The sequence below is a fragment of the Narcine bancroftii genome, chromosome 11 (genome assembly GCF_036971445.1).
Source record: "Narcine bancroftii isolate sNarBan1 chromosome 11, sNarBan1.hap1, whole genome shotgun sequence".
Taxonomy (NCBI): Eukaryota; Metazoa; Chordata; class Chondrichthyes; order Torpediniformes; family Narcinidae; genus Narcine; species Narcine bancroftii.
Window position 1 is genome coordinate 104534021 of NC_091479.1, and position 23953 is coordinate 104557973.

Here is a 23953-nt window from a genome sequence, read left to right on the forward strand (position 1 = left end):
GAAATCTCAGAATAGTGCCATCTGGGAGAGGAGTCCAGACCAACAACAGGTGGTAATGGGTACGATGAGGGGAGAGGTGAGAATTGATTTTGTCTATGTGAAAGGAGACAGGGAAAAGGGAGAGAGAGTGAGACAGAGCTGGGGGAAGGTAACAGTGGAAGTGGAGGGGGGGTTAAACAAAATATCATGGGCCAAAGGGCCTGTACTGTGCTGTAATGTTTTAGGTTCTATGTTCTATTATATGCACCAATCAGCCCTCCCGGTCTCAGTCCCACCCCAGGCCCATGTCCTGTTCCTCTACTGCACCCCTGTTCTCTCTCCAGTTTGATTTAGATTTTACTTCCTCCTCATTGCCATGAGTACAGGAATACAGTGAAAAGCTGTCCTCTGTTAGCCCCAAAAGTCCCTTTGGAGATGGTGAGTGTCTGAGGCGCACCACTCCTCCCCCTCCGCCGTGTCCTCCATCCCCATAACCATGTACCATTAGCATTTACTTGGAACCGGCGTGGTCCGTCCCATTGGATGTATTTGCGGAACGCCCCATGGACGTCGAACCGACGGGATGGAGCTGACATACCATTTCACCTGAGCGTTCTCTTCTGACACCTCACACTCCAGCTCCACTCTGTCTCCGACCAGCTCATTCATGTTCTCCAGCTCACGAGTGATCAAAATGGGAGGCTCTGCAAAGGGGCAGGACAATGGGAAAGGATCAGAAGCTGCCTCCCACCCTGACCGTCTCTGTCCACGGGCGAGCTCTACAACCCATCTCCACCCTGATCCCTCTGCAGTCACAGCACTTCATGCCCACATCCAACACCACCTCCAATTTTCAGTCACCCCCCCCTCCCTTTCATCGATTCCCCCTTCTCTGCTTTCCCTGATCTCTCTGGTCCCATTCCTCCTCTCATCCTCCTTCCTCCACCCCCACCCCTTCCCTCTTTTCCCCCACCCCTTCCCACCTCCACTCCTCAACCCTTCCTTATCCCCCACCCCTTTCTAGCTCAATCTGGATAAGTGTGATGTGATGCATTTTGGGAGGTTAGACCAGCAGGCTGAGTACAGGGTTAATGGTTGGGTGCTTAACAGTGTGGAAGAACAGAGGGACCTTGGGGTTCAAATCCATACATCTCTCAAGGTTGCCACGCAGGTTAATAGGCCTGTTAAGGAGGCCTATGGGAAATGTTCCAGCTCCGATTGGCTGTTACTCTCCTTTGACTGATATCCCATTTAAAGATGGGCAGGCCTACCCTGATCTCCCACATTGTGAAAAGCTCCAGATGGGCTGAATAGTCCTCCGTCACTCTGACAGGGGAAGCTGGAGAAGCCCTCATGAGGCAGAGACAGAGTGAAGTTGAGTGAGTGAAGGGTGGAGACTGACGTGGGCATAGGGGTAAAGGGGACAGCAAGTGGGGAGCTCACCTTTAACAAACAGCTCTGTTGTGCACTTCTCGTCTCCAGCCGTTACCTGGTACGCTGCATCATCGGCCTTGGTACAATTCTTTATCGTCAACATCCGTAATGTCCCTTTGTGTTCAAAGATATACCTGTTAAGGATCACAAGGGAATGCTTCATTACAATGAAGGGCCCAGGCACGAAATGTTGATGACCCTTCCCTTCCTAATGATGCTGTGTGACCTGCTGACTTTCTCCAGCATGTCTGTGCACTGCTTCCTTCATTACCCACAGCCTCGACAGGTCCGGTTGGTCAAGGTTCGATAGCAACAGGCCACATCTGACTTTCCAGTTCCTTCGCTCTCATTGATCATCTTGTGTGAGCCTCCAATGCCCTCCTCGCCCATTCTTCCCCACCCCAGTGCTATCTCCTTTCCCCCAACACTACTGAAACCCTGTGCCTACAAGAAAATGGGACCAGGAGGCGGTCATTCAGCCCCTCTCGTCTGACCCACTGTTTAAGGTGATCATGGCTGATCTGGGCTGACTTCATCTGTGCCAGTTCCTCAGACCCTCAAATGATTTGATCTTTCAAAAATGATCTAAACAATGATCTGGCCCCCACCTCCCTCAGAGGTAATGGATTCCACCCTCTGAGAGAGGACATTTCCACACCTTGGTTTTAAATGACCCATCCCTTATCTTGTAACGATGGAACTGTTTTAATGGAACCTTTCAGTGTTTTCACTGTTTTCTGCACTTTTAATTTCCATTACCTATTATACTCAAGGATGGGTTAACTTGCTTGGATAGCACACAAAATAAGTGAAACACAAAAGCCTGGATGCTGTGATTGCAGTATAAACACATAAATCCTGGAGGAACTCAGCAGGTCTTGCACCGTCCTTCACTGTGAGACTGGTTGAGTTCCCCAGGTCCATCACAGGCACTGACATCCTAGTCACTGAAGAACTCGACTCAAGGCGCTGCCTCAAAAAGGCAAAGGACCCTCATCGCCCTGGTCACGACCTCTTCTCACTGCTCCCTTTGGGCAGAAGCCTCAGAAACCTAAAGACCAGCACCTCCAGGTTCTTTCCAATGCCTATCAGGCTCTTGGTTCTCTATGTATTGCCCAAACTATAAATCTACTACAAAACCTCCAAAGATCTGTCTATAATACTAATATTTACACTATTGGCCAACAGCAAATACTTGTTATTTATTTTATTTTTACATTCGAGACCCTTTTATCTCTTCATCTTGTGTGTTTGTTGTATTAAACTGTAGACACTAAGTTTTATGTACCTGGGGCTCTGCAGCAACCAAAGCTTTCATTACATTTGTACATTATACTTATAGATACAGCAATAAACTTCATTCATTCAAAACTCCAAAGAACAAGGTTTACCATCGCTTCATAGAACGCCTCTTAATATGGTCACCAATTCTGTGGATAGTTTGATGTAACAGAGCAGTGTGGTGAGACTGATGCGACTTGTGTGGTTATACCACAGAGTCCACATTCAGCTGCTATCAACACACTGACCCTGAATACTCTGTACCAACTCTAGTACAGAAGGAGAACCTGGCGATGGTGGGAGTGTAGCACTGAGAGGAGACCGATAAGCTGGTACTATTTTTGTTGAAAGACAGAAGCTAAGGAAAAAACTTTATAACATGAGGGAACGGGAAAGAATAAATGAGGTCAAAATAGATTTGCTTAATGGGGCAATAGTTCTAATTCCAGTTTATACAAAATGCTGGAGAAATCCCCCAAGCCACGCACCATTTTGCATTTGTAGCAAAGATAAAGATGTAAAAAATGTTTAAGGCCACCACTTACTTTGGACCGGGGCGGATTTCCTGACCATTGCGATACCACTTCAAGTCGACGGTTGGGTCTGCCAAATCCACGACGAACCTGATCTTGTCACCCTTCTCCACCTGATAGCCTGGATCCAGAATCTTCGCAAAAGCTGGGAGGAAAAGTGAGCGAGAGATCCTCGTAAGGCAAAGCTTCATTGTACATTTTATTGATTGAAGATAGGACATCCAAATGATCTAAAGAATTGGAGCACAGCAGAATCTTGGGTACCCCATTGTAGAATTTACACACTCCTCATTCATTTAAAGACTCTGCAGGTAACTGACAACATTGGGTAGGTTCTGGGAAGGTGCAACATCCCTGTCTCTAAGCAGCCATTGACCACAGATCCACAGGGCTAAAATCAACCACAAATTTCAATGATCAACATCAGGTAATTTTGCCAGATCCATGGTCGACCTAGCCATAGCTGCAACATGATGTATGTGTGATTCCAAAATTTAGGTCCTTTCAAGTCAACAGGCCTTGTTTCTGATGCAGAATATAATGTGCTCTGTGCAAAATAATGGGGATAAATTTAACCTCGATACATCTGTTGCACACGACTCTCTGGAAGAACTGATGTTTTACACATGACATTCCTTGGGGAAGAATTCTCGTATCTGTGGTTAAGGTGAAAAGGTCATTTACAAAGCGTTATGGGCGCTCAGCCATTAGTTTGTAAGGAAAGTTTGGAAGTTTGTAAGATTAATTTCTTAGCAATGCTAGAGCTTTTCTCTTTGGAGTGAAGAAGGATGAAAGGGGACTTAAGAGAATAGAGGTTAACAAGATTATGAGAGCCATAGATGAGATTGACAGCCCCCACCATTTTCCCAGGGTGGGAGTAGCAAACACTGAGGACATCCACACAATGTTAAAGGAGGGACGCTTAGGGGAGACATCAGGGTCCTTTTAAATATATATATATATATATATATATATATACAGAGAGTTGTGGGTGCCTGGAATGGTGATGGAGGTTGGAACAATAGGGGCATTTAAAAGACTCTTAGACAGACACATGGATGGAAGAAAAATAGAGGGTTACAGGGTAGGAAGAGTTTAGTTTTAGTACTGTGATGGAATGTTCTATGTTCTAAAATAGAGGGTTCTCGGTGTGTGAAGTGGAGAAAAATTAGATTGTTGTGGAGTAGGTTTACACAGGTCAGCACAATGTTGTGGGCTGTAGGGCCTGCACTGGGCTTGAATGTTCTATTTGTTCTGGTAAATTCTGCCTCATCCACAGGAAAATAATCTCAGGGTTGTATGTGAGGTCATGTAGGCACTCTGACAAGAAACCTGAACTCTGAGACAGCAGGAGCCGATATTGCTTTCCCCACGTGGAGAAGCTGAAGAGGAGATTTACTTGGAATATTGATAACGTGTTCCCAGTGACAGGATGGCCATAGGTTCACAATGATGGGCAAGAGGTCCAGAGATAAATGAGGAGAGGATAAATGTGACTAATTGTCCTCTGAGAGGGCATTGGAGACAGATTCCATGGAAACTTCCAAGAGAATTCTTTAACTCTTTGAAGATAACTCTGCCAGGGGTGTGGGGAGAGCTCAGGGAATGGAGCAAATTGGAGAGGTCCTTCAAAATAAAAGGGTGCATGTTTCTCTGGTTTATTCACAGTGACATAGACCATGGGAAAAGGCACTCTCTGTGTCCCTTCATCTCTTGCCTGCACTCTTTTTCTCTTCTCGTTTGATTCTCTTCAAGCGCTTCAGCAGACCCCGGAGGTCAGTGATGCCATACTCAAATGCAATCTTCTCGTACTCGTGTGGCTGAGCGTTCTTTAGCAGCTCCCACACGTCGAAATCAGGTTCTGTGCTCTCTTCCTTAATTTCCCTGGCAATGAAGGCACGCCATTCAGTTTTACTCATCCCAGAGGCAGCACTCTCTCCTTCCTCCCTCCCTCCACATACGCCCTCTTTGGCATTCCTGGCTTTTGTCTTCCAGCATCCTGAACTCTGGAATTCCCCACCACCCCAATCCTCTGCTTGGTTCTTCAGAAGATGGTCCTTAACCACGTACTAACTCCTCCACTGAGGTCGTCTAGTGATAATGTCCCAGCACATTGGTTTGTTGTTCTACATGAAAGATATGATGTGTTGCCATGCTCAGATCCCTGTGTTTACATCGAGGGGCTGAATGGTCTCCTTTCTCCCAATTCACCTGCTGTCTACCTACTCCGGCCAATTTACAGTCACCAAATAACCAACCCATTTTTGGGATATGGAAGGACATGAACATCCGAGGCAAACCTACACACTCAAAGAGAGATCGTGCAAACTCCATGCAGACAGCACCGGAGAGCATGATTAGACCTGGTGACTGGAGCTGTGAAGCAACAGTAATAACTGCCGCACTGCTGAGGCAGGGAGGATTATGAGCTTTATGGCCCTGAGGTTGTGAACAGACGCCCTATGAGGGGAGTCTGGTGTCCTGGTTGGAACTCTGGATTGAAATCCAACAGATACTTGGATGGTCTGGAATGCTGACCCCAAGTTCATCCCGTTGGATCTGGGAGGTTATAAAGTTTTCCTGCCCTTTAGAACTAACTCCCCATGCTCAGCCAACACAAAGCTATTGATGACCATTCCAAGTGTGATATGAAATCCATAAATGCTTCCTGTTCTCCAAGTGAAGAGAATAGAATTACCTAACAACAATAATGTCAGAACTTTATGTGAATCCTCCCACAGAGTTCAACGTTCTTCAGATTATGCACAAAAGTCCAGTGCTGAAAGGTTTGTATTTTGCAGAAAGAGGTGAATAACTTACCTGTGTTTCAATAATCCACTGAAATCCAGCTCTCCTGCATCATCCTGGCCATCAGTCCCACTTTCAACAGAGAGAGAAAAAAAACATTGAAAGAGAGAAAAACCAAGGGGTTAGGAATCTCAGCGTGCAAAAGGAACCGAACATTCACTCAGAGCATGGCTGGAGAGAAACGTTCACATTAGTTCATGCCTTAATTGCATTGGAAAGAGTTGAACCAGTTTGTCGCAACCTTCATTCAACTGCCAGATTTCTTAAAATTTTGCGCAATGCAAAAAAGAATGATGTTGAATCTTTTCCTGTGACAAAATGGAAGCAACAAATGTGTGTAAGACATAAATCTCGATTTGTTTCTGAGGTAGCCCAGTTGATTTCCTAATCAGGCAATGCATCATTCTTCAATCAATCTACATTCACATCAGCTTTCAATATTCAGCTGTTTTCAATACCAAAGTGTTAATTCCATTTCCACAAACCCCATCACCCTGACACCCCAATGTTGTACGTTGCACTTTTTAACGTTTTTGAGATTTAATATTGACACATGCATTTCCAGAAATACAAAGCATCATAATCCTCCAAGCCTCGTGATCCAGGGAGTTTCGCACTGTCCATGTGTTCTTGGACCTGAATACATTGAAAGGGTCAATTGTTTCTACCCTGAATTTGGGTCAATGGCAAACAAATCATGAATTGAAAGCTGGGGTATCAATGCAGAACTCATCATGGGATTGCGGGAGAAGAATGTAAGGGCAGACATTTCTTCACCTCATGCTCCCTGTGCATCTTGTTTGCCGACTTTTCCTAGTTCTGATATATGTGACTCATTTTTCTCTCTCTCCAAAGATACTGCCTGGCCAACTACAAATTTCCAGCAGCCTATTCTTACGCCACCAATTCAGTGACCAGTACTACTCAGGTGCATCATTAATGCAGCAGTGACCATTAAAACATCACGTTGTCACGAGAAAACATCCGACTCACAATCACCACCCCCCCCCCCCCACCGGGAGGAAATCATTTATCCCTGCTGCGTGGCCGATGCTGGAACCTGGAACCACAAACAATCTTCTGGAGGAACTCAGCAGGTCGAGGAGAAAGAGAACGGCCGATGTTTCAGCCGGAACCCTTCACCACGACTCAAGCACAGGCCCTTCAGCCCTCAATGTTTTGATCACCTATATATATGTTCCTACCAAAAAAAACTAAATCCTCCCTACCCCACAACCCTCTATTTTTCTTCCATCCATGTGTCTGTCTTAAGGTCTCTTAAATGCCTCTAATGTTCCAGCCTCCACCATCATCCCTGACAAGGCCTTCCAGGCCCCCTCAACTCTCTGTGTAAAAATAACTTGCCCCGACGCCTCCCCTAAACTTCCCTCTGGTGTTTGCTATTCCTGCCTTGGGGAAAAGGCGCTGGCCATCCACTTTATCTGTGCCTCTCAAAATCTTACAGTCCTCTATGAAGTCTCTTCTCAACCTTCTTTGCTCCAAAGAGAAAAGTCTGTGCTCATCCACCTATCCTTGTCTGGACTCCAGCCATCCAAATAGATATGTCTCAGCTGCCCTCTGAAGTGGCTCAAAAAGCCACTAGGATTGGGCCATAAATCTGGTGCGACCAGAGCCCTGAAGAACACATACAGGCAGCAAGTTGCTGTTGGCGACTTGCGAGTAAGGAACCCACACAGGCTGTGGGCAACTTGAGGTCAAAGGATTCATGGGATGCGAGAGGGTGCTAAGGGCCAGAAGGGTTCCCGAAAGGCTTCCTCAGCATGCCAGAGGTTTGGATCTGAAGCTTGGGTGGCTGATGGTTTGAACTGAATTGGAGTCTGGGGCAGCTGCAGAGGTGGAGGCGAAGCCACAGACACTCAGTGACTCTGGGGGACTCTCTTTTGCTTCTCTTTCTGACTGAAAAGGGCTCCGGAAAACGTTGAGACCGAACTTTGTCTGCTTTATGGTAATTTTGTGTAACATTGCATTTCTGTTTTATTACATGACAATAAAGAAGATTTAGTATTCATAAATTTATTGAAGAGATGGGGAGCTCTTGACCAACTTGGCAGGATTATGATGCTATTTATATCCTGGCATTTATTACGTTCTAGTGATAATTTTTATTCAGTAATGGTCGATGAAAATACTCCACTCTCTTCAAAAAAGATATCTAGACAAGAAGCACCTCAAAGCAGTCAAGAAAACTGGCCACAGTAAGGGAAGGACTGTGTCCAAAGTGTTAGGGCATCATGACCGATGACAATTTTGGGGAGAAAAGTCATTGGATGTGATTGCAGAAGTTTGAGCACATCTTGTACCTTGAAACCTGGTATACAAGTCACATCTGTATTGTTAGCTCTTCCATAAGTTAGGTGTTGATAACCAGATCAATAACTTGTCAATCAATTCCAGAATACTCTTAATTCAGACATTATGGTAAACCAAATTAGTGAGATTAGTTAATTGTCCAACAAATTGACCGAGTGATTTGTGTTCAGGATCTCACAGAGTGACTTCATGAAGGGTTTGCCTGTATCCAGACATGGTGCACCTGTGCTCAACACTGCATTCAATAAACAAATTACAGTTAGTGACAAGATAGACAGTGGAACCTCATCACTTCAAGAGTTCAAGTGTTGAGAGAGTACGACCTCACTCAAGGCGGCTGACACTGATCCTGCTTCACATTTTCCTGAGATCACGGGGAAGTTCCTCTTGGCAGCAGAAGGGAGCCCACGCTCAGCAGATGGGTCTCCTCACCACCGGCACAGGGAAAGGCACGATGTTACTTCAGCCGAAGATTACTCATCACGTTACTCTCTCACACACCATCCGCACAAGATGTTAAGAGGGAAAAGGAGTTTTTCTCCTTCGTAGCACAGAAGAATGAAAGAGATCCTTACCTTACTGGCGCTGCCCTATGATTGAAAGAATACAAAAGAAGAGACCTTCTTAGAGTTGAATAGCAAAGAAAAGGCCAATTAGAAGCCATTAAATGCCATCAGGCAAGCAGGCTAAGCAAGATTAACTAAGTCCTAATTAGCTGTCCACATATTAACCATGATTTACCAATCCACCAAGACCCAGGCCCACCCATCAATCACCCTTAGTCCCACAGGCTTCTCAACCAATTACCCACCCGCTCATCAATAATCCTTGATCCATCCACCCACCAATGACCTTTGACCCACCCGCCCACCAACCAAATAAAATTCACCACTGACCCTTAAACCACCCATCCGTTAACCACCCAAGATCCACCCAAACAACAGTGAGGAATTCTCTGGATGTTTCCCATCGGTGTTGCATCCCAATATTTGGTGCAATTACCCCTGATGGAAGAGTTTCCCCATCATAAGCTCCAATGTCTCACTGAAGAAGCTCGATACTGATCTTTATTTGGCCATTGTTAAGATTCACTTTGTAACCCCTTGCAAAGGTGTAGTTGTGCTGGGTGTGGGATCTCAGAAGGCGAGCTCACAGTGTACACAGTTTAAAGATCCAGAGGGTAATCCCAAAAGGTTCCCACAAAAATCGTAGACAAGAACTCTGGATGCTCCGGTTTCCTCCCACGTTCCAAAGATGTACAGGGTTCGAAGGTTAACCAGTCACATGGGCATATTTGGGCAGGACAGGCTCCTGGGCCAGAAGGGCCTGTATGTCTAAATTAAAATTAAACTGAAAACTTGGCTGACGATCGGATATCAATCTAAGGAAATCTTCAGTCACATGTTCTAATGCATGTCGAGCAATCTCCATAGAGACATTCTTTTTATTTCAACATTGGGGAACCAGCTTGTCCTGCTGCTCTGAAGGTACCATCGCCTGCTTCTCTGAAGTGAGTCATGTGGTCTTCCTGACCTTCTCTATATCCTGGGCTTTGTTGTGTTACGTTTTCCACACTGCTCACCAGCTGGGCCTGGCATCCATCATATGAGTGATTTCCCCCCCTCCCCCCCAAGAGTCACGTCAAGGCTAGGTGCATCATTTGGTTCCCCTCCACTCATTTTCTTTGCTCTCTGCGGGGAGCAGCAGGTCTTGATCCTTGTACCCTTCCTGCAGCTGGTCCGGAGGACAAGAGAAGTGCTCCTGATGTCCCCAGAGACATTGTGCTGATTGCTGATCTGTTTGTCCACTGCTCTTTGCGAGGAAGTGAAATTTTCTAATGCCAGGGCTTGCCAAAAGAGAAATCCTTTACACAAAGAGTGGAGCATACTTGAAATCTGCTCCATCCCAAGACTACGGATGCTTGCAGTCCATTGGAGTTTTCAATCTTTTGGAAAGGCCGAGTGAACTCCTGGCCACTCCAGTGTATGGATGGTTGAATTTGCTTCCCTCTTTGCAAATATTACATGAAGAAGCCACAACCCCAAGATCCTTTCTGTTCTGGCATCACCTCAATAAGCTTCAAACTAAGCCACACCACACCACCACCTCATTGAAGGGCAGCCCCTGGTCCTCAGCCCCTGGACTTTGGGGACCTTGTGACCTCCTCAGCAGTCTGCACTCAGGCCTGGTCCCAGGCCATCACTTGCCCCTCTTCCGAGGTTATCTTCATGCCCATGGGTGCCTGGAAGGGGAGACATTCTTTGGATGGTGGGCATTGCAATGGTTGGAGTGCATTCAGGACGTGGACGGACGATTAATTTGAGAACCATGTAAAACTTTGCTGAAAATTATGTAATTGTGAAAATAAATCTCTAGTCAACGCGTGCCCGTCATCAATATATTGGTATACAAACCTCAAACTCAGCACTAGGAAGTTGCCTCATTGTCTCCATCCATTGAATTCCTTAAACAAAACACTTTTATTTCATCTGAAGACAGATGAAAGATTAAAGTGGGTGACTGCAAGGATTGTGACGGGGTAAAGTGGGGATTGGGGAGAACAGTCGGTCAGTAATTGGAAATACTGCTACACACAAGAGCTACAGTGGACCATAGACATTACAGCATAGGAAACAGGCCCTTTGGCCTTTCAAGTCCATGCCAAACTATTATTGTTCCCAGTCCCACTGACCTGCATCCAGCACAGACCCTTCCCATCCATGGACCAGTCCAAATTCCTCTTAAATGTTAAAATCGAGCCCACATTCACCACTTCAGCTGGCAGCTCGTTCCCCACTCCCACCGCTCTCTGTGTGAAGAAGTTCCCCCTAAACTTTTCCACTTTCACCCTTATCTCACTGATCCTCAATAGGAAACACCTACTTCCCGTCTCTTTATCTAAATGCTTACTTTAAATGTAATACTTACATTTTAAAGTATTGAAAATTACTTTAAAGCAGCGGTTTGCTGTGAACTTGCATGTTCTGCCTGTTTAAAGAGGAATGCCAATGGAGAACTGGTGCAGTGAGGCTTCAATAGTCCAACCTTTGGGAATTTCTGATGGATTGGCACCTGGCCCATGTCCCCTGCTCCCTCTCATTCACCAGGACCCTGGGTTCTGACCTCCCCGTAAACTTAAATGTGTGGCATCTTAAAACTAAGGGGATGGGAGGAATGAGAGTGAAAAGTAAAAGCAGGAATAGGTAGAGATGAAAGGTCTTATCTACTCATTCTGTTCTAACTTTCCCTCCTCCCCATGGTCTCTCCCTCTACCTGTCTCTCCCCTCTCCCTCATTCTGTCCAAAAATCCATCATCTCAGCTTATTTTACCCTCCACATTCCTGATATCTCCACTTTCCCTTTAAGTCTAACTCATGACTCTCGACCTGAAGTGTTGACTGACCACGGACACTTCCGAGTCCCTCCAGCTTCTGAATGTTTGCAGAGAGATGTGCCAATGTGTTGAGATGGAGAGAAGTGGGAGAAGGCTGGTGTGGAGCATAAACACCTCCAGGGATATGGTGGGCTAAATGGGGTGAACGGGCATCAAGGAAGACTTGGAATACCACGGAGGTTTTGTCATAGTTACCTGCGTTTGAAAGCAGCCCGGATATCGATCTGCTGAACCTCTGGGGCTTCTGACAATAAAAAGAGACAACACGAACAGTTTCATAACGGATTCGCTCGTCAAGTCTGGGCTGACCACACCAACATCTATCTAATCGATCCTATACAGGACAGATTGGAAGGGGCAATAGGGAAATTGCTTTACTTGGAAGGATTGAGTTTAGGAACAGGAAGGTTTTGCTGCAACTGTACAAGGTGCTGGTGAGGACCCCCACGCCCCCAACCCCCAAATCTGGAGAACTGCGCACAGTTCTGGTCTCCTGACTTCAGGAAGGATGTCCTGGGTGTGGGGACGGTGCAGAGAAGGTTCACCACATTGATTCCAGGGACGAAGGGTTGGCCTATGAGGAGGGATTGAGTTGACGGGCTGAACTTGCTGGAATTCAGAAGAATGAGAGTGGATCTTATAGAAACATATAAAATTATAAAGGCAAAGGTAAGATAGAGGTAGGCAAGTTGTTCCCATTGGTGGGGGAGACCAGAACGAGGGGACATAGCCTCAAGATTCAGGGGAGTAGATTTAGGCTGGAAATAAGGAGGAACTGCTTTTCCCAGAGGGTAGTGAATCTGTGGAATTCACTGCCCATTGAAGCAGCGGAGGTGACCTCAGTAAACAGATTTAAGACAAGGTTGGATAGATTTTTGCATCATAGGAGAATTAAGGGATATGGGGAAAGGGCAGGTCAGTGGAGATGAGCTGATCATCAGATCAGCCATGATCTCATGGAATGGTGGAGCAGGCTCGACGGGCCGGATGGCCGCCCCCTGCTCCTATTTCTTATGTTCTTATGTCTGAGACAAGGAGGGATAGAGGTACAAGGGATGTTGGAATCATTACTTGGAGACCACATTTGGATCGTTGCATTTCAGTTCTGGTTGCCCCATTACAGGGGGCAGAGGAGATTTACCAGTCTGTTGCCTGGATTGGAGAGCATCAAATGAAGGAAGGTAGACAGAGCTTTTTTATTTGAAGGAAAGGGTGGGAAGCGACTTAATAGAGATATACAAGATTATGAAGGGCTTCGATAGGGTGGGCGACCATTTATCTAGGGCCACAATAGCAAATACCTGAGGACATCTGTATAAAAGTTTAGGGGAGATATCAGAGATAAGTTTTTTTTTTATACAGAGAATGGTGGGTGCCTGGAATGCATTGCTGGGGGTGGGGTGGAGGCTTGTACAATAGGGACCAATCAAAATACTCTTAGACCGGCACATGGATGTGAAAAAGAGGGTGAGGTAGCAAAGGGCTAGATTGTTGTGGAGTAGGTTTACATAGGTTGCACCACATGGGCTGAATGGCCTGTATTGGGCTGGAATGTTATTTAAGATTGCACCACAGGATAACAAAGCTACAAAATAGGATGATCCAAACACCACCATTCACCTCTGGAGGGATGGGTCTGGAAAGTAGGGCAGCGACGCCAAACCTTGGTCTAACAACACTGAGAACTGCGTACAGTTCTGGGAGAAGGCCGGACTGGATGGATCAGGACACATAGACACCACACCTTTGAAAGGATGATTCCAGAAATTCAAGGGACTACCTCAGGTAAGGATGGACAGACTGGGGTCATATTCTCTTGAGCAAAGGAAGTTGAGGGAGGGACTGATGATGAAGGTCTTTAAAATGGTGAAAGGTTTAGGTTGGGCAGGTTCAGAGAATGTATCCATGTGAGAAGGGCAGAATCAGGGTGCATCAGTGCATGAAGGTCAGGGAGATGTCCATATGCAGATTCAGAAGGAGCTCCTTCACTCAGAATGTGCATTTGGTCCAATGGGGTAGGTCTGGGCCCCACGTTGAAGGAAGGATGGGCTGGCATTGGAGAGGGTTCAGAGGAGGTTTACGAGAATGATGGTGGGGATGAGAAGGATGAATGGCTCCTGGCAGCTCATTCCAGGCACCCACCACACTGTGCACATCTCCACCCCCCTTTACTTTTAATGCATGTCCTCTCGGGTTAGGGTTACTCTGGGAAAAGTTTTTGACTGTCTACCCTATAATTGCCTCTTATACTTTTATAAACTTCCATCAGGTTTTCCCTCAGACTCTGATGCTCCACAGAAAACAATCCAAGTTTGCCCAACCTATGCTTGTGACTTATTCTCTCTAATCCAGGGAATATCCAGGGGAACCACTCCTACACCCTTACCAAAACCTTCATATCCTTCCAGTGGTGGGGCACCCAGAGTATTCCAAGTGTGGGCAAACCAAAGCTTTATATAGATGCAACCTGACTTCCTTACACTTATAGAGAGGGTTCAGAGGAGCTTTACAAGGATGATTCTGGAAATGAAAGGGTTATCATATATGAGGAGTGTCTGACAGTCCTTGGCCTTTACTCATTGGAATTTAGGAGAATGGGGGGAGGAGTCTCATTCAAACATTTTAAATGTTGAAAGGCACACATAGAGTAGATGTAGAAAGGTTGATGGTATGACAGTCTGAGACAAGAGGGCACAACTTCAGGACTGAAGGGCATCCACTTAAAACAGAGATGCGGAGGAATTTCTTCAGCCAGAGGGGGGTGAATCTGTGGAATTTGCTGCCACGGGCGGTTGTGGAGGTCAGGTCTTTGGATGTATTTAAGGCAGAGATTGATAGGTTCTTGATTATCCAGGGTGTCAAAGGTTATTGGGAGAAGGCCGGACTGGATGGATCAGCTCATGATTGAATTGTGGGGTAGACTTGATGGGCTGAATGGCCTATTTCTGCTCCCATGCCTTATATTCAATTATTTGTTTTTCTTTGTGCCCTGGCTGTTGGGTGGAGTATAGGTTGGCTTGTCTGGATAGCACACAAAACAACATTTTTCACTGTAGCTTGAAGGAAGCAACAATTAAAAATGTTAAACAAAAATGCCTCTCACCTATGACTTCCAGATCGAAGGTGCAACTGTCAAACTTGTCCTTCCAGGTCACTTCACAACGATAGTTCCCGGCATAATTTTCCTTCGCTTTGATAATTTGCATTTCAAATGTGTGAATCTGTAAATGAAAAAGGATGTGGTTTTAACTTCACACTAACACAGAGTGATCCAGGCACAATATTCTGGAATCCTCCAAACAAATACTCTGCCATGAGTTATGTTTTGGGGACGGGATGGTTTGAACCCACTTTAAAAACGTTGTGTTGGATGTTGCCCTCAGGTTCATGAATCACAGTGCTATTTTCTCCGCTGATCCACCTTATCTGGAAATTTTGGAGGATGTTAACGTGAAGTGGAGCTTCCAATGGGAGGTGAACTTGGGTATAAAGTAAACGAGCCTTGGTCATGGCTGGTCCAAACATGGCTAGACCCCGACCTGTCCCAGGGCTGAGGTCAGTTAGACAGGCACAAAGCAGTGGCCACCCTCGTAGGCGTAACCAAAACCTGACTCGGGAATCTGTGGTTCTGCTTCTCTGTTTTTAAAAAAAATTTCAATTCAATTTTCTTTTTCAAATTTAGACATACAGCACGGTAATAGGCCCTTTCGGTGCAGACCTCATGCCCCCCAATTGACCTAAAACCCCTTATGAAAAACCCACGCAGACACAGGGAGAATATACAAACGGCACTGAATTCGAGCACGGGTCACTGGTACTGTAACAGTATCACACTATCTGCTACGCTAACCTTGATGTCCGTGGAAGCGCCCATGCCGATTTCTTGGAATAACTTCCTTAAAGTTCAGCATACTTCCCCCCCCAATCCCCGTCCATCAACAACTTCCACAGGGGCACCATCGAGAGCAGATTCACTGGAAGGATCCCAGTGTGAGACGGGAGCTGCTCTGCTCAAGGTCGGAAGAAGCTGCAGAAGGTGGCAAATGCAGCTCAGCACATCACGCAAATTTCCCTCCCCTCCACGGACTCCATCTACCTCCTCAACCACCTTGGGAAGGGCCCATCATTCCCCGAACACACTCCCTTCTCCCTCCTCCCCTCGGGAAGAAGCTCACACCAACAGACGGTTTCTTCTCGCAGCCATAGGCTCCTGAATGAACCCCTCGACTGTGCTCCTCATGCTGTGAAACAAAAATGTCTGTAGATGCTGTGATTGCTGAAGAAAGTCAGCAGACCCCACAGCATCCTTAGGTGGCTAAGATACACAGTACAACCAATGTTTCGGGCCTGAGCCCTTGTCAAAGTATTGTGCTGGGTGAAACACGATCGGATGCAGACGCTGTGATTGTAGTAAACACACCGAACTCAGCCGGCCTTTTCAGCGTCTATAGGAAACAAAGATATGTAGCCTAGTTTCAGGCCTGAGCCCTTCTTCAAGAGAAAATTATAAAATGCAGAATCAGGATATATTAGAAAGGCTCAGAAATCAAACAACAGGGGAGGAATCCAAACCAACAAAAGGTGTTAATTGAATGTGATAAGGGATGAGATAGAATTGATCAGGTCTATGCAAAAGGAGACGGAAGGGAAAGACAACAGGGAAGGTGGGGGGGGAGGGGGGAGAAGGGGATGGGGTGGTGCTTTAATGAAAGCCAGAGAAATCGATATTAATCCCAGCCAGTTGGAGGGAGCCCAGTCAGAGGATGAGGAGTTGTCCCTCCAATTTACAGGTGGTCTCGGTCTGGCAGTCCTTGCTTGGTGTTAATGGATTTCTCTCCCTGAAACCCATCTGAATCTATGCTCCTCCCTGCTACTTTGAACGGCGGTATGAATGTTAGAGCTGACTTGCTCAACTGTTTATGGAAGAACCTTCTCACTGTACCAGGTAGAATGTGACAACAAATCTGAAACTTCTGGCCCCCCATCTTCTTTCCTCTAGTTCTCATTCATCCTCTCCCTCTCCCCCCTCCACCCACCCCCTTCTCCTCTCCCACCCCCCTCCTATTCCCCCACCCCCTCTCACCCCCTTGCCCCCTTTCCCCTACATCCTTTACCCCCTCCCTCCCCTCACCGCTCTACCTTTCTCTCTCTCTCTCTCTCTCTCTCCCCCCTTTTTCCTTCTGTCACCTTTCAGAGCCAAGATATTTTCTCACCTTTCCTCATCATATCCAACACTTTTTGGCTGTTGGTGTGGATTTCCCCCCCCACCCCCAGCCCCCCCCCCTCTTCCCCCTTTCTCTCTCAACCTGCTTTTTGCTTATTCCTCAAGGAAGGGCTCAGGCACAAGATGTCAGTAATATATCTTCACCTCCTTTGGACGCTGTGAGATCGGCCAAGTTCCTCCAGCACTTCTATGTGTTTTTACTACAATCTCAGCATCCGCAGACCTTCGTGTTTCATTCCAGTGTTCAAAAGCAAGACTGGGAACATATGATGTGAATGCTTTTGGCAAGTCTGTGTGTTTGCCTTTGGAAAAGAAAAATTTGCAGACCCTGGGAACATTTACTTACAAAGGACTATCTCCCCGAGCTCAATTCAGTGGGTTTAAACGTTTTTTTAAACATACAACACGGTAACAGGCAATTTTGGCCCATGAGCCCGTCCCAACCAATTACACCCAATTAACCTACAACCACTGATACATTTTAAATGGTAGGAGGAAACTGGAGTCCCTAGGGAAAATCTCGCGTAGACACAGAGAGAATGAACAAACTCCTTACAAACGGCCCTGGATTCGAACCCAAGTCCCAATCGCTGGTGCTGTAACGTGTTGTACTAACCACTACACCAACCATGTCGTCTAATTGGACTGCATGAGGACAGGAGGAACAGCAGTCATTCTTTTCAAATTAATATTTGAGGAAGGAAGAAACCAACATAGGAAGATGCTGCACAATGTTTTCTAATGTTCTTGGATGTACCTGGATGGAAATGGGTGCACCCATCCCAGACACAACTAACTTAAAAATAGTCCAGGGCAATGGCACTTCATCCGCTTGGCCAAATAACTCCTGCATTCCTTAGATGGCCTGTGTCTCGACAGCTGAGAATAATTTACACTGGCATGTGTACAGCTTGGTTATTTGGGGAACAGAGCAGAGGATAAAGAGTGGAAGGACCAACCCCTGCAAACACTGTCCCAGCAATGGAAGTGCAATTGGAATCCGAGCCTCCTCCCTGAGGGAGATGGTTGGAGGTAGGCCCTCCCTCGCATGGGTTGGTGGAGTGTTGGGGGCTTTGAGACAACAACTGGCGGATCTCCAGGTCTCATTGCTACCTTCCAAATATGCAAGGACTCTGCTTCTATTCCATTTTCTTCAAAAGACGCACGGCGCCTGTCCGGGGTAAGGTGTTGGGGAGGGCAGAAGCAGCTGGTGGGGAATAGAGAATCCTGTTCCAGAATTAGGAATCACGGGTTATTCATAAAGGTTGGTTATTTGAGGCAGGGATTCATTGAATTTCTTTCTCATAGAGTTACTGCATGGAAATAGGCCCTTAGCCCCAACTTTTCCACACCAACCAAGTGGCCCACCCAAGCCAGTCTGACATGCTTGTGATCGGCCTAAGTCCTGCAAAGCCTTTCTTATCCAGGTGCCTGTCATGAGAGGGAAAGGAATTGTCCTCGAATTAGTGGAAGAAAAATCCTCACAGTTTTGTAAGGCAGAAATAGACAAGCAAGAGGATGAAAGGTTTGGAGTGGCAGAGCACAGTAGCACAGTTCAGAGACCTGGGTTCAATCCCAGCCTCTGGATCCATCTCTGTAGAGTTTGCACATTCTCCCTGTGACCTCGTTAGTTTCCCCTCGGACGTTACAGTTCCCTCCCATGTCCCACGACGTGGGTGAGTGATAAAATCCGAGGGTGGGAATGGTGGGAGCTAGATGGTCAGTGTGGCCCAGATGGGTGAAGGGCCACCTTCCACTCTGTGCCATGGGAATGTGGAGTTCAGATTCCAATCAGATCAGCCATTGTCCTTGTGAATGTGGGGGAGGTGCACGAGCTCACATTGCTGGGATGGGCATGAGGTCATCAGGGTGGGTCTGTTAGGGGAGCTGGCCTTTTGCCTGGGGGGAGATTGGTGGGTCGGCAGTAACGGGATCCTGCACCATGTTTCCACCACATCACACCCCAGTTAAAACTCGTCGCTCAATTCTGTGTGAACGGGTGAACAGTCATCAGTCAGCATCACACACCGTGGAATTTCAGCCGTTAATTCCCTCCAGAAACTCAGCATTTCCCCTCGGCGGAAGGGTCATATCCTGGAGTAGAGGATAGGTGCAGGTGGTGGGTGGGGAGATTTATTCAGGGTGTCTGGAGCTCACGGTGTGAGACCATACCTGGAGAAACACTGGCAAAGAACTTGGCCCTGGCCTTCATGTGCTGATAGGCAGCCGACATACCAAAGGACCCATCACACCCCTGCTTTATTCTCTTCTCCCTCTAGAGAGTGAAAGTGTGCTCCACCAGGCTTAAAGACAGTTTATTTCCCGTAGCTATCAGATCCTGAATGGACCTTCTCACTCACTGTACCAGGCAGAGTAAATGTGAACATGAACCCCACAACTTCTCCAACTGGACGGCATTAACACCGACTTCTCTGGTTTCTGAGAGACCTCTCCTGTTCTCCTTCCCTTCCCATCCCTCTGTCTCCAGCTCTCCACTCCCTTCCCTCCCCATTCATTGAGCCATCCCTTCTCCTCCTGCCTGCTGCTGTGCCCTCCCTCCCTCTTTCACCTGTTACCTCCTGCCTATGGGAATGTGCACCTCCCCCGTCCCTCCATTTTAGTCTGACGCCTGTCTACATTTTGCTTATACCTTGATGAAGGCTGAAGCCTGAAACATTGGTTCTGTATCCTTGTCTTTGCTACTTAAAGTTCACTCTTTGACCTGCAGAGTTTCTCCAGCGTTCTTGAACCCCACAATTGCGCTGCCACAATATCTTGTTACGTACCAGCAGATCTTCTCACTACACGTGTAACGTGCTAGCACTCACCTACATTGGATAGCTGCCTGAACGTTGGAACTGACTTTCTTGTGAAATAAACCCTTCTCCCTGTACCAGATATAACAGCAATAAGCTTGAACTTGGAAAACCAGAACAGGGAGGTGGTCTAAGGCTCGACAGCCAAACTAATGTACTTGCTCTACTTTCGTTCGTGGGAGCTTTCTGTGTGTGAATTGGTTACAGCTCAGATGCATTTATTTGGCTGTGAGGTGCCCTGAGGTGGTTTGAAGGGAACGTTAAGGCCTCTAGTGTAGTGTGGAGCTCTTAGTTTTAGCAAAGCAGAGACGTAGGTCATGAGATCAAATCCCAGCCCTGGACTTTGGTGGACTATCTCATAGTATTGGACGGCCAATGTAGGGCACACTGTAGTTAGTATGTGCATAGTGAGACCCCACAAATGGAGACCTGACCTGTGCTGGTTGAGGGGAAAGTTTTGGCCAGGGCTTCAAAAGGATATGAACGGGAAAGGACAATGCAGAGGGAGATGTTGTGACCAAGGGGCACGCCTCACCCTGGTGATTCTGTCGAAGGACTCCTTCAGCTGCAGGTGTTTCCCTGCCTTGCTGGCAAGGTCCAGCCACTTGCCCTTGAACCATTTTGCGTTTGGTTTCCTCAGAAGATCTTTGGCTTCCACCTTTGCCACGAAAGTGATATCCCCACCTTTGGAGAAAAAGATCCACACATGGCATCAGATGAAGTGTTCAGAGTACTCCCAACATGGCCTCACCAGGATCTTTGTCGTGACCCTAGCCAAAAGAAGTTCTCCTCCGACAGGGGTTCTGGGAGAGCATCTCTCACTGCTCCCCTTCTGAAATCCCCACTACTCTGAGGCTCCACCTCCCACCTGCCAGTCTGTGCTCTCCCCCTCCACCTCTCCCCTCCCCAAGTTTCACTTCCTTATTTGGGTCTGCTTGTTTTGTTTTGACATTTCTGAAGAAGGGGTCAGGCTCAAATCGTTGACTGCATTTCGTGGATGCTGTCTGAGCAGCCATGTTCCTCCAGCACCTTCGTAGCGTGTTCTCGTCCTCCAGGACCTGCAGACTCTGTGTTTGCCTCCATTTCACTGAACCAACTCCCACGCTCAGTGCCCGCTGGATGGGGGCAGATCTCATCACCCTGCTACTTTCAGGGAATGATGAAACTCCGGCATCGATGACACGGCAGCTGTTCATTCTAAATCCAAGATTGGTTGGGGCCACACCAGAGGCTGCAGTTGCAAAACACAGTTTGCTGGAGAAACTCAGCATCAGTGGGGAGGGAGGGAACGGTTAACGTTTTGGGTTGGAGCCCATCATCAGGAGATAAACAAGACAGTTAGCAGACACCGGGGTTGAGTGCAGAAAACAAATGCCCTGGAGAAACTCAGCAGGTCACGCAGCGTCCATAGAAAGTAAAACTGTCCAATACTGCCTGTGGCTGCTTTGTGATCTGCTAAGTGTCTCCAGCACAGATAGAACCCTTGATAAAGGCACTCAATTGATTAATTGTTGACCCACAAGTACTGAAGGATGCGGGGAAAGGGTCCTGGGGAAGATCCCTGTTGGGGCTACCTGGCAGGATCTTCCATGTCCTGGCGGATTTTCTGCTCCCTATCAATTGTTCCTGGGTGAGTAAGAAGGGATTGAGGCCCAATGAAATCCATGGACTTGTCTTGGTAATTCATCAATCAGAATAAAATTCTCAAATAAGTCACAAAGAGAATGTGCTACTGAGGGAATAATCAAGAACCATAATAGATCTCAACAGCATGGAAATAGGCCCTTTGGCTCATCTGTGCCAAACTATTTATTTTGCATAATCCCATTGACCTGCACCTAGACCATAGTCTTCCATACCCTTCTATCCACAAACCTATCCAATCTTCTCTTAAAGTTGAACTCAAACCAGCACTCACCATCTCTGCTAGCAGCTCATTCCATATTCTCATCACTCTCTGAGTGAAGGTTTCCCCTAATGTTCCCCTTAAACATTTCACCATTCACACTTAACACGTCCTATAGTTCTCGTCTCTAGTCACTTGCATTTATCCCATCTATACCCCTCAATTTTAAATACCTCTGTCAAGTCTACCCTCATTCTCCAATGCTCCAGGGAATAAAGTCCTAACCTGTTTAACCTTTCCCTGTAACTCAGTCCCTGAATTCATTCCATGCAACATCCTAGTAAATTGTATCTGCACTCTTTCTATCTTATTGATAACTTTCCTGTATTTAGGTGACCAAATCTGCATATAATACTCCATATTTGGTCTCACCAATGTTTTATACAGCTTCAATATAACATCCCAATTCCTATTCTCAATACTTTGAATTATGAGGCCAATGTACAACCCTCTCCACCTGTGATGTCACTTTCAGGGAATTATGTATCTGTATTCCCAGATCCCTCTGTTCTACCACACTCCTCAGTCCCCGACCATTACATTGCACATCCTTTCTTGGTTTGTCCTTCCAAAATGCAACACCTCACACTTGTCTGCATTAAATTCCATCTGCCATTTTGCAGCCCATTTTTCTAGATGGTCGAGATCCCTCTGAAACCTTTGAAATTCTTCTTCACTGACAACTACACCCCTAATCGTTGCACCACCTGCAAACTTGCTGATCCAGTTTATTACATTATCATCCAGATCATTGATATAAATGACAAACACCAATCCCTGAGTCACACCACTAGTCACAGGCCTCTAGTCTGAGAAACAACATCTACCACTACCTTCTGGTTTCTCCCATCCAGTCATTGTCAAATCCAATTTATTGCCTCACCATGAATATTGAGCGTCTGAACCTTCCTGTCTGATCTCCCATGTGGGACCTTGTCAAAGGCCTTACTGAAGTCCATGTAGTCAACATCCAGAGCCCTTCTTTTGTCAACATTCCGAGTTACCTCCTCAAAAAACCCTACAAGATTGGTTAAACATGACCTACCACTCACAAAACCATGTTGACTATTCCTAATCAGTCTGTGTTTATCAAAATACTCACCCACTACCAACATCAGGCTCACTGGCCTATAATTTTCTAGATTATTCTTAGAGCTTTTCTTAACGGAACAACATGAGCTACCTGCCAATCATTTGGCATCTCATCCATGGCTAAGGACATTTAAAAAACCCACCAGGGCCTCTGCATTTTGTACACTGGCCTCACTCAAGGACCGAGGGAATACCTTGTCAGACCCTGGGGATTTATCCATCAATTCTGAAGAAGAAGTTGGGTTGAAATCTTTGAAAGGACTACCCTGGGAGGGTTGGTAGCACTGGGGCAAAAGGGTCTGCAGCAATGAGAATAGGGAACAGCAGAACTGTTGAGACCAACCAACCAATGAATTTGATGAAATCTGCTCACCAAGCCCATCAAGGATCTGGTGGTATCAGATACAATTACTACATCCAGAAACATTGAGGTGGATACTTGAATGAATAAGAAGAATATGGTCTTAATGCAAGCAATAGGATTAGTGTGAACAGATCAGCATAAATGTGCTGGGCTAAAGGGCCTGTGTCTGTCCTGAGCAACTCTATGACTCTCATTGACCCGACACTGGGAACTCACCGACAGTGACAGTTCCGGTCTGGGGCCTCTCCACAAACAGACTCGACTTTTTGGAATCCTCCAATTTTTCTGCCTCCTCTGTCGACCCCTCTCCACACGACCACACTTCAGAAAGTAAAAGAAAGGGTGTTATAATCTGCATGGCGATACCAAAATGTCCCCTATTGTTTAGTGTATGTGCCCCTCCTGCGAACTCCGTGAATCGTGCTGTTAAAACACAGGTTAGCCAGGGGTAAAGGATCCAGTTTCAGTCATGGTGATGTTGGTTAGGGATGATGACATCGATGAGAATGAGAAAGGACCGTTTTGTGTTACACAGCACCAACCTGAATGAGATAAAGAAAGATTTGAGGTTCGGACTTCAGCAATCACACGGGAACGTAGGCGGCAATGCATCCTTCCCCGCAAACTGAACAAGGCATCACCATCGGAAGAGGAACATCTTGCTGGTGCAGATGTGGTTCACTGGGAGCGTCAGGGTGCCCGAAGGAAGGCGACAATCGTGGGTCACGTGTCAAAACAGCTGGAAGTTGAAGGTTACAGGCAGAAGTTTGTTTGCAGGGGACCTGGGATAA

At 46.6% G+C, this 23953-nt stretch overlaps 1 protein-coding gene across 4 annotated transcripts in view; it reads right to left on the minus strand.

Moving 5' to 3' along the window:
• The window catches only part of mybpc1 (myosin binding protein C1), a 101064-nt gene that overhangs the window by 40354 nt on the left and 36757 nt on the right, over positions 1-23953 (minus strand). For 3 of the 4 annotated variants that reach the window (XM_069904428.1, XM_069904431.1, XM_069904430.1), the window contains 10 exons: positions 23379-23483; positions 20336-20484; positions 14864-14981; positions 11956-12004; positions 8942-8956; positions 6048-6107; positions 4945-5111; positions 3240-3372; positions 1423-1547; positions 578-683 (listed from right to left, as the gene is read on the minus strand). In XM_069904428.1, the coding sequence (XP_069760529.1) occupies positions 578-683; positions 1423-1547; positions 3240-3372; positions 4945-5111; positions 6048-6107; positions 8942-8956; positions 11956-12004; positions 14864-14981; positions 20336-20484; positions 23379-23483 (1027 nt within the window). The remainder of the gene's footprint in view (positions 1-577; positions 684-1422; positions 1548-3239; positions 3373-4944; positions 5112-6047; positions 6108-8941; positions 8957-11955; positions 12005-14863; positions 14982-20335; positions 20485-23378; positions 23484-23953) is intronic. The other variant, XM_069904429.1, reaches the window with a different exon arrangement.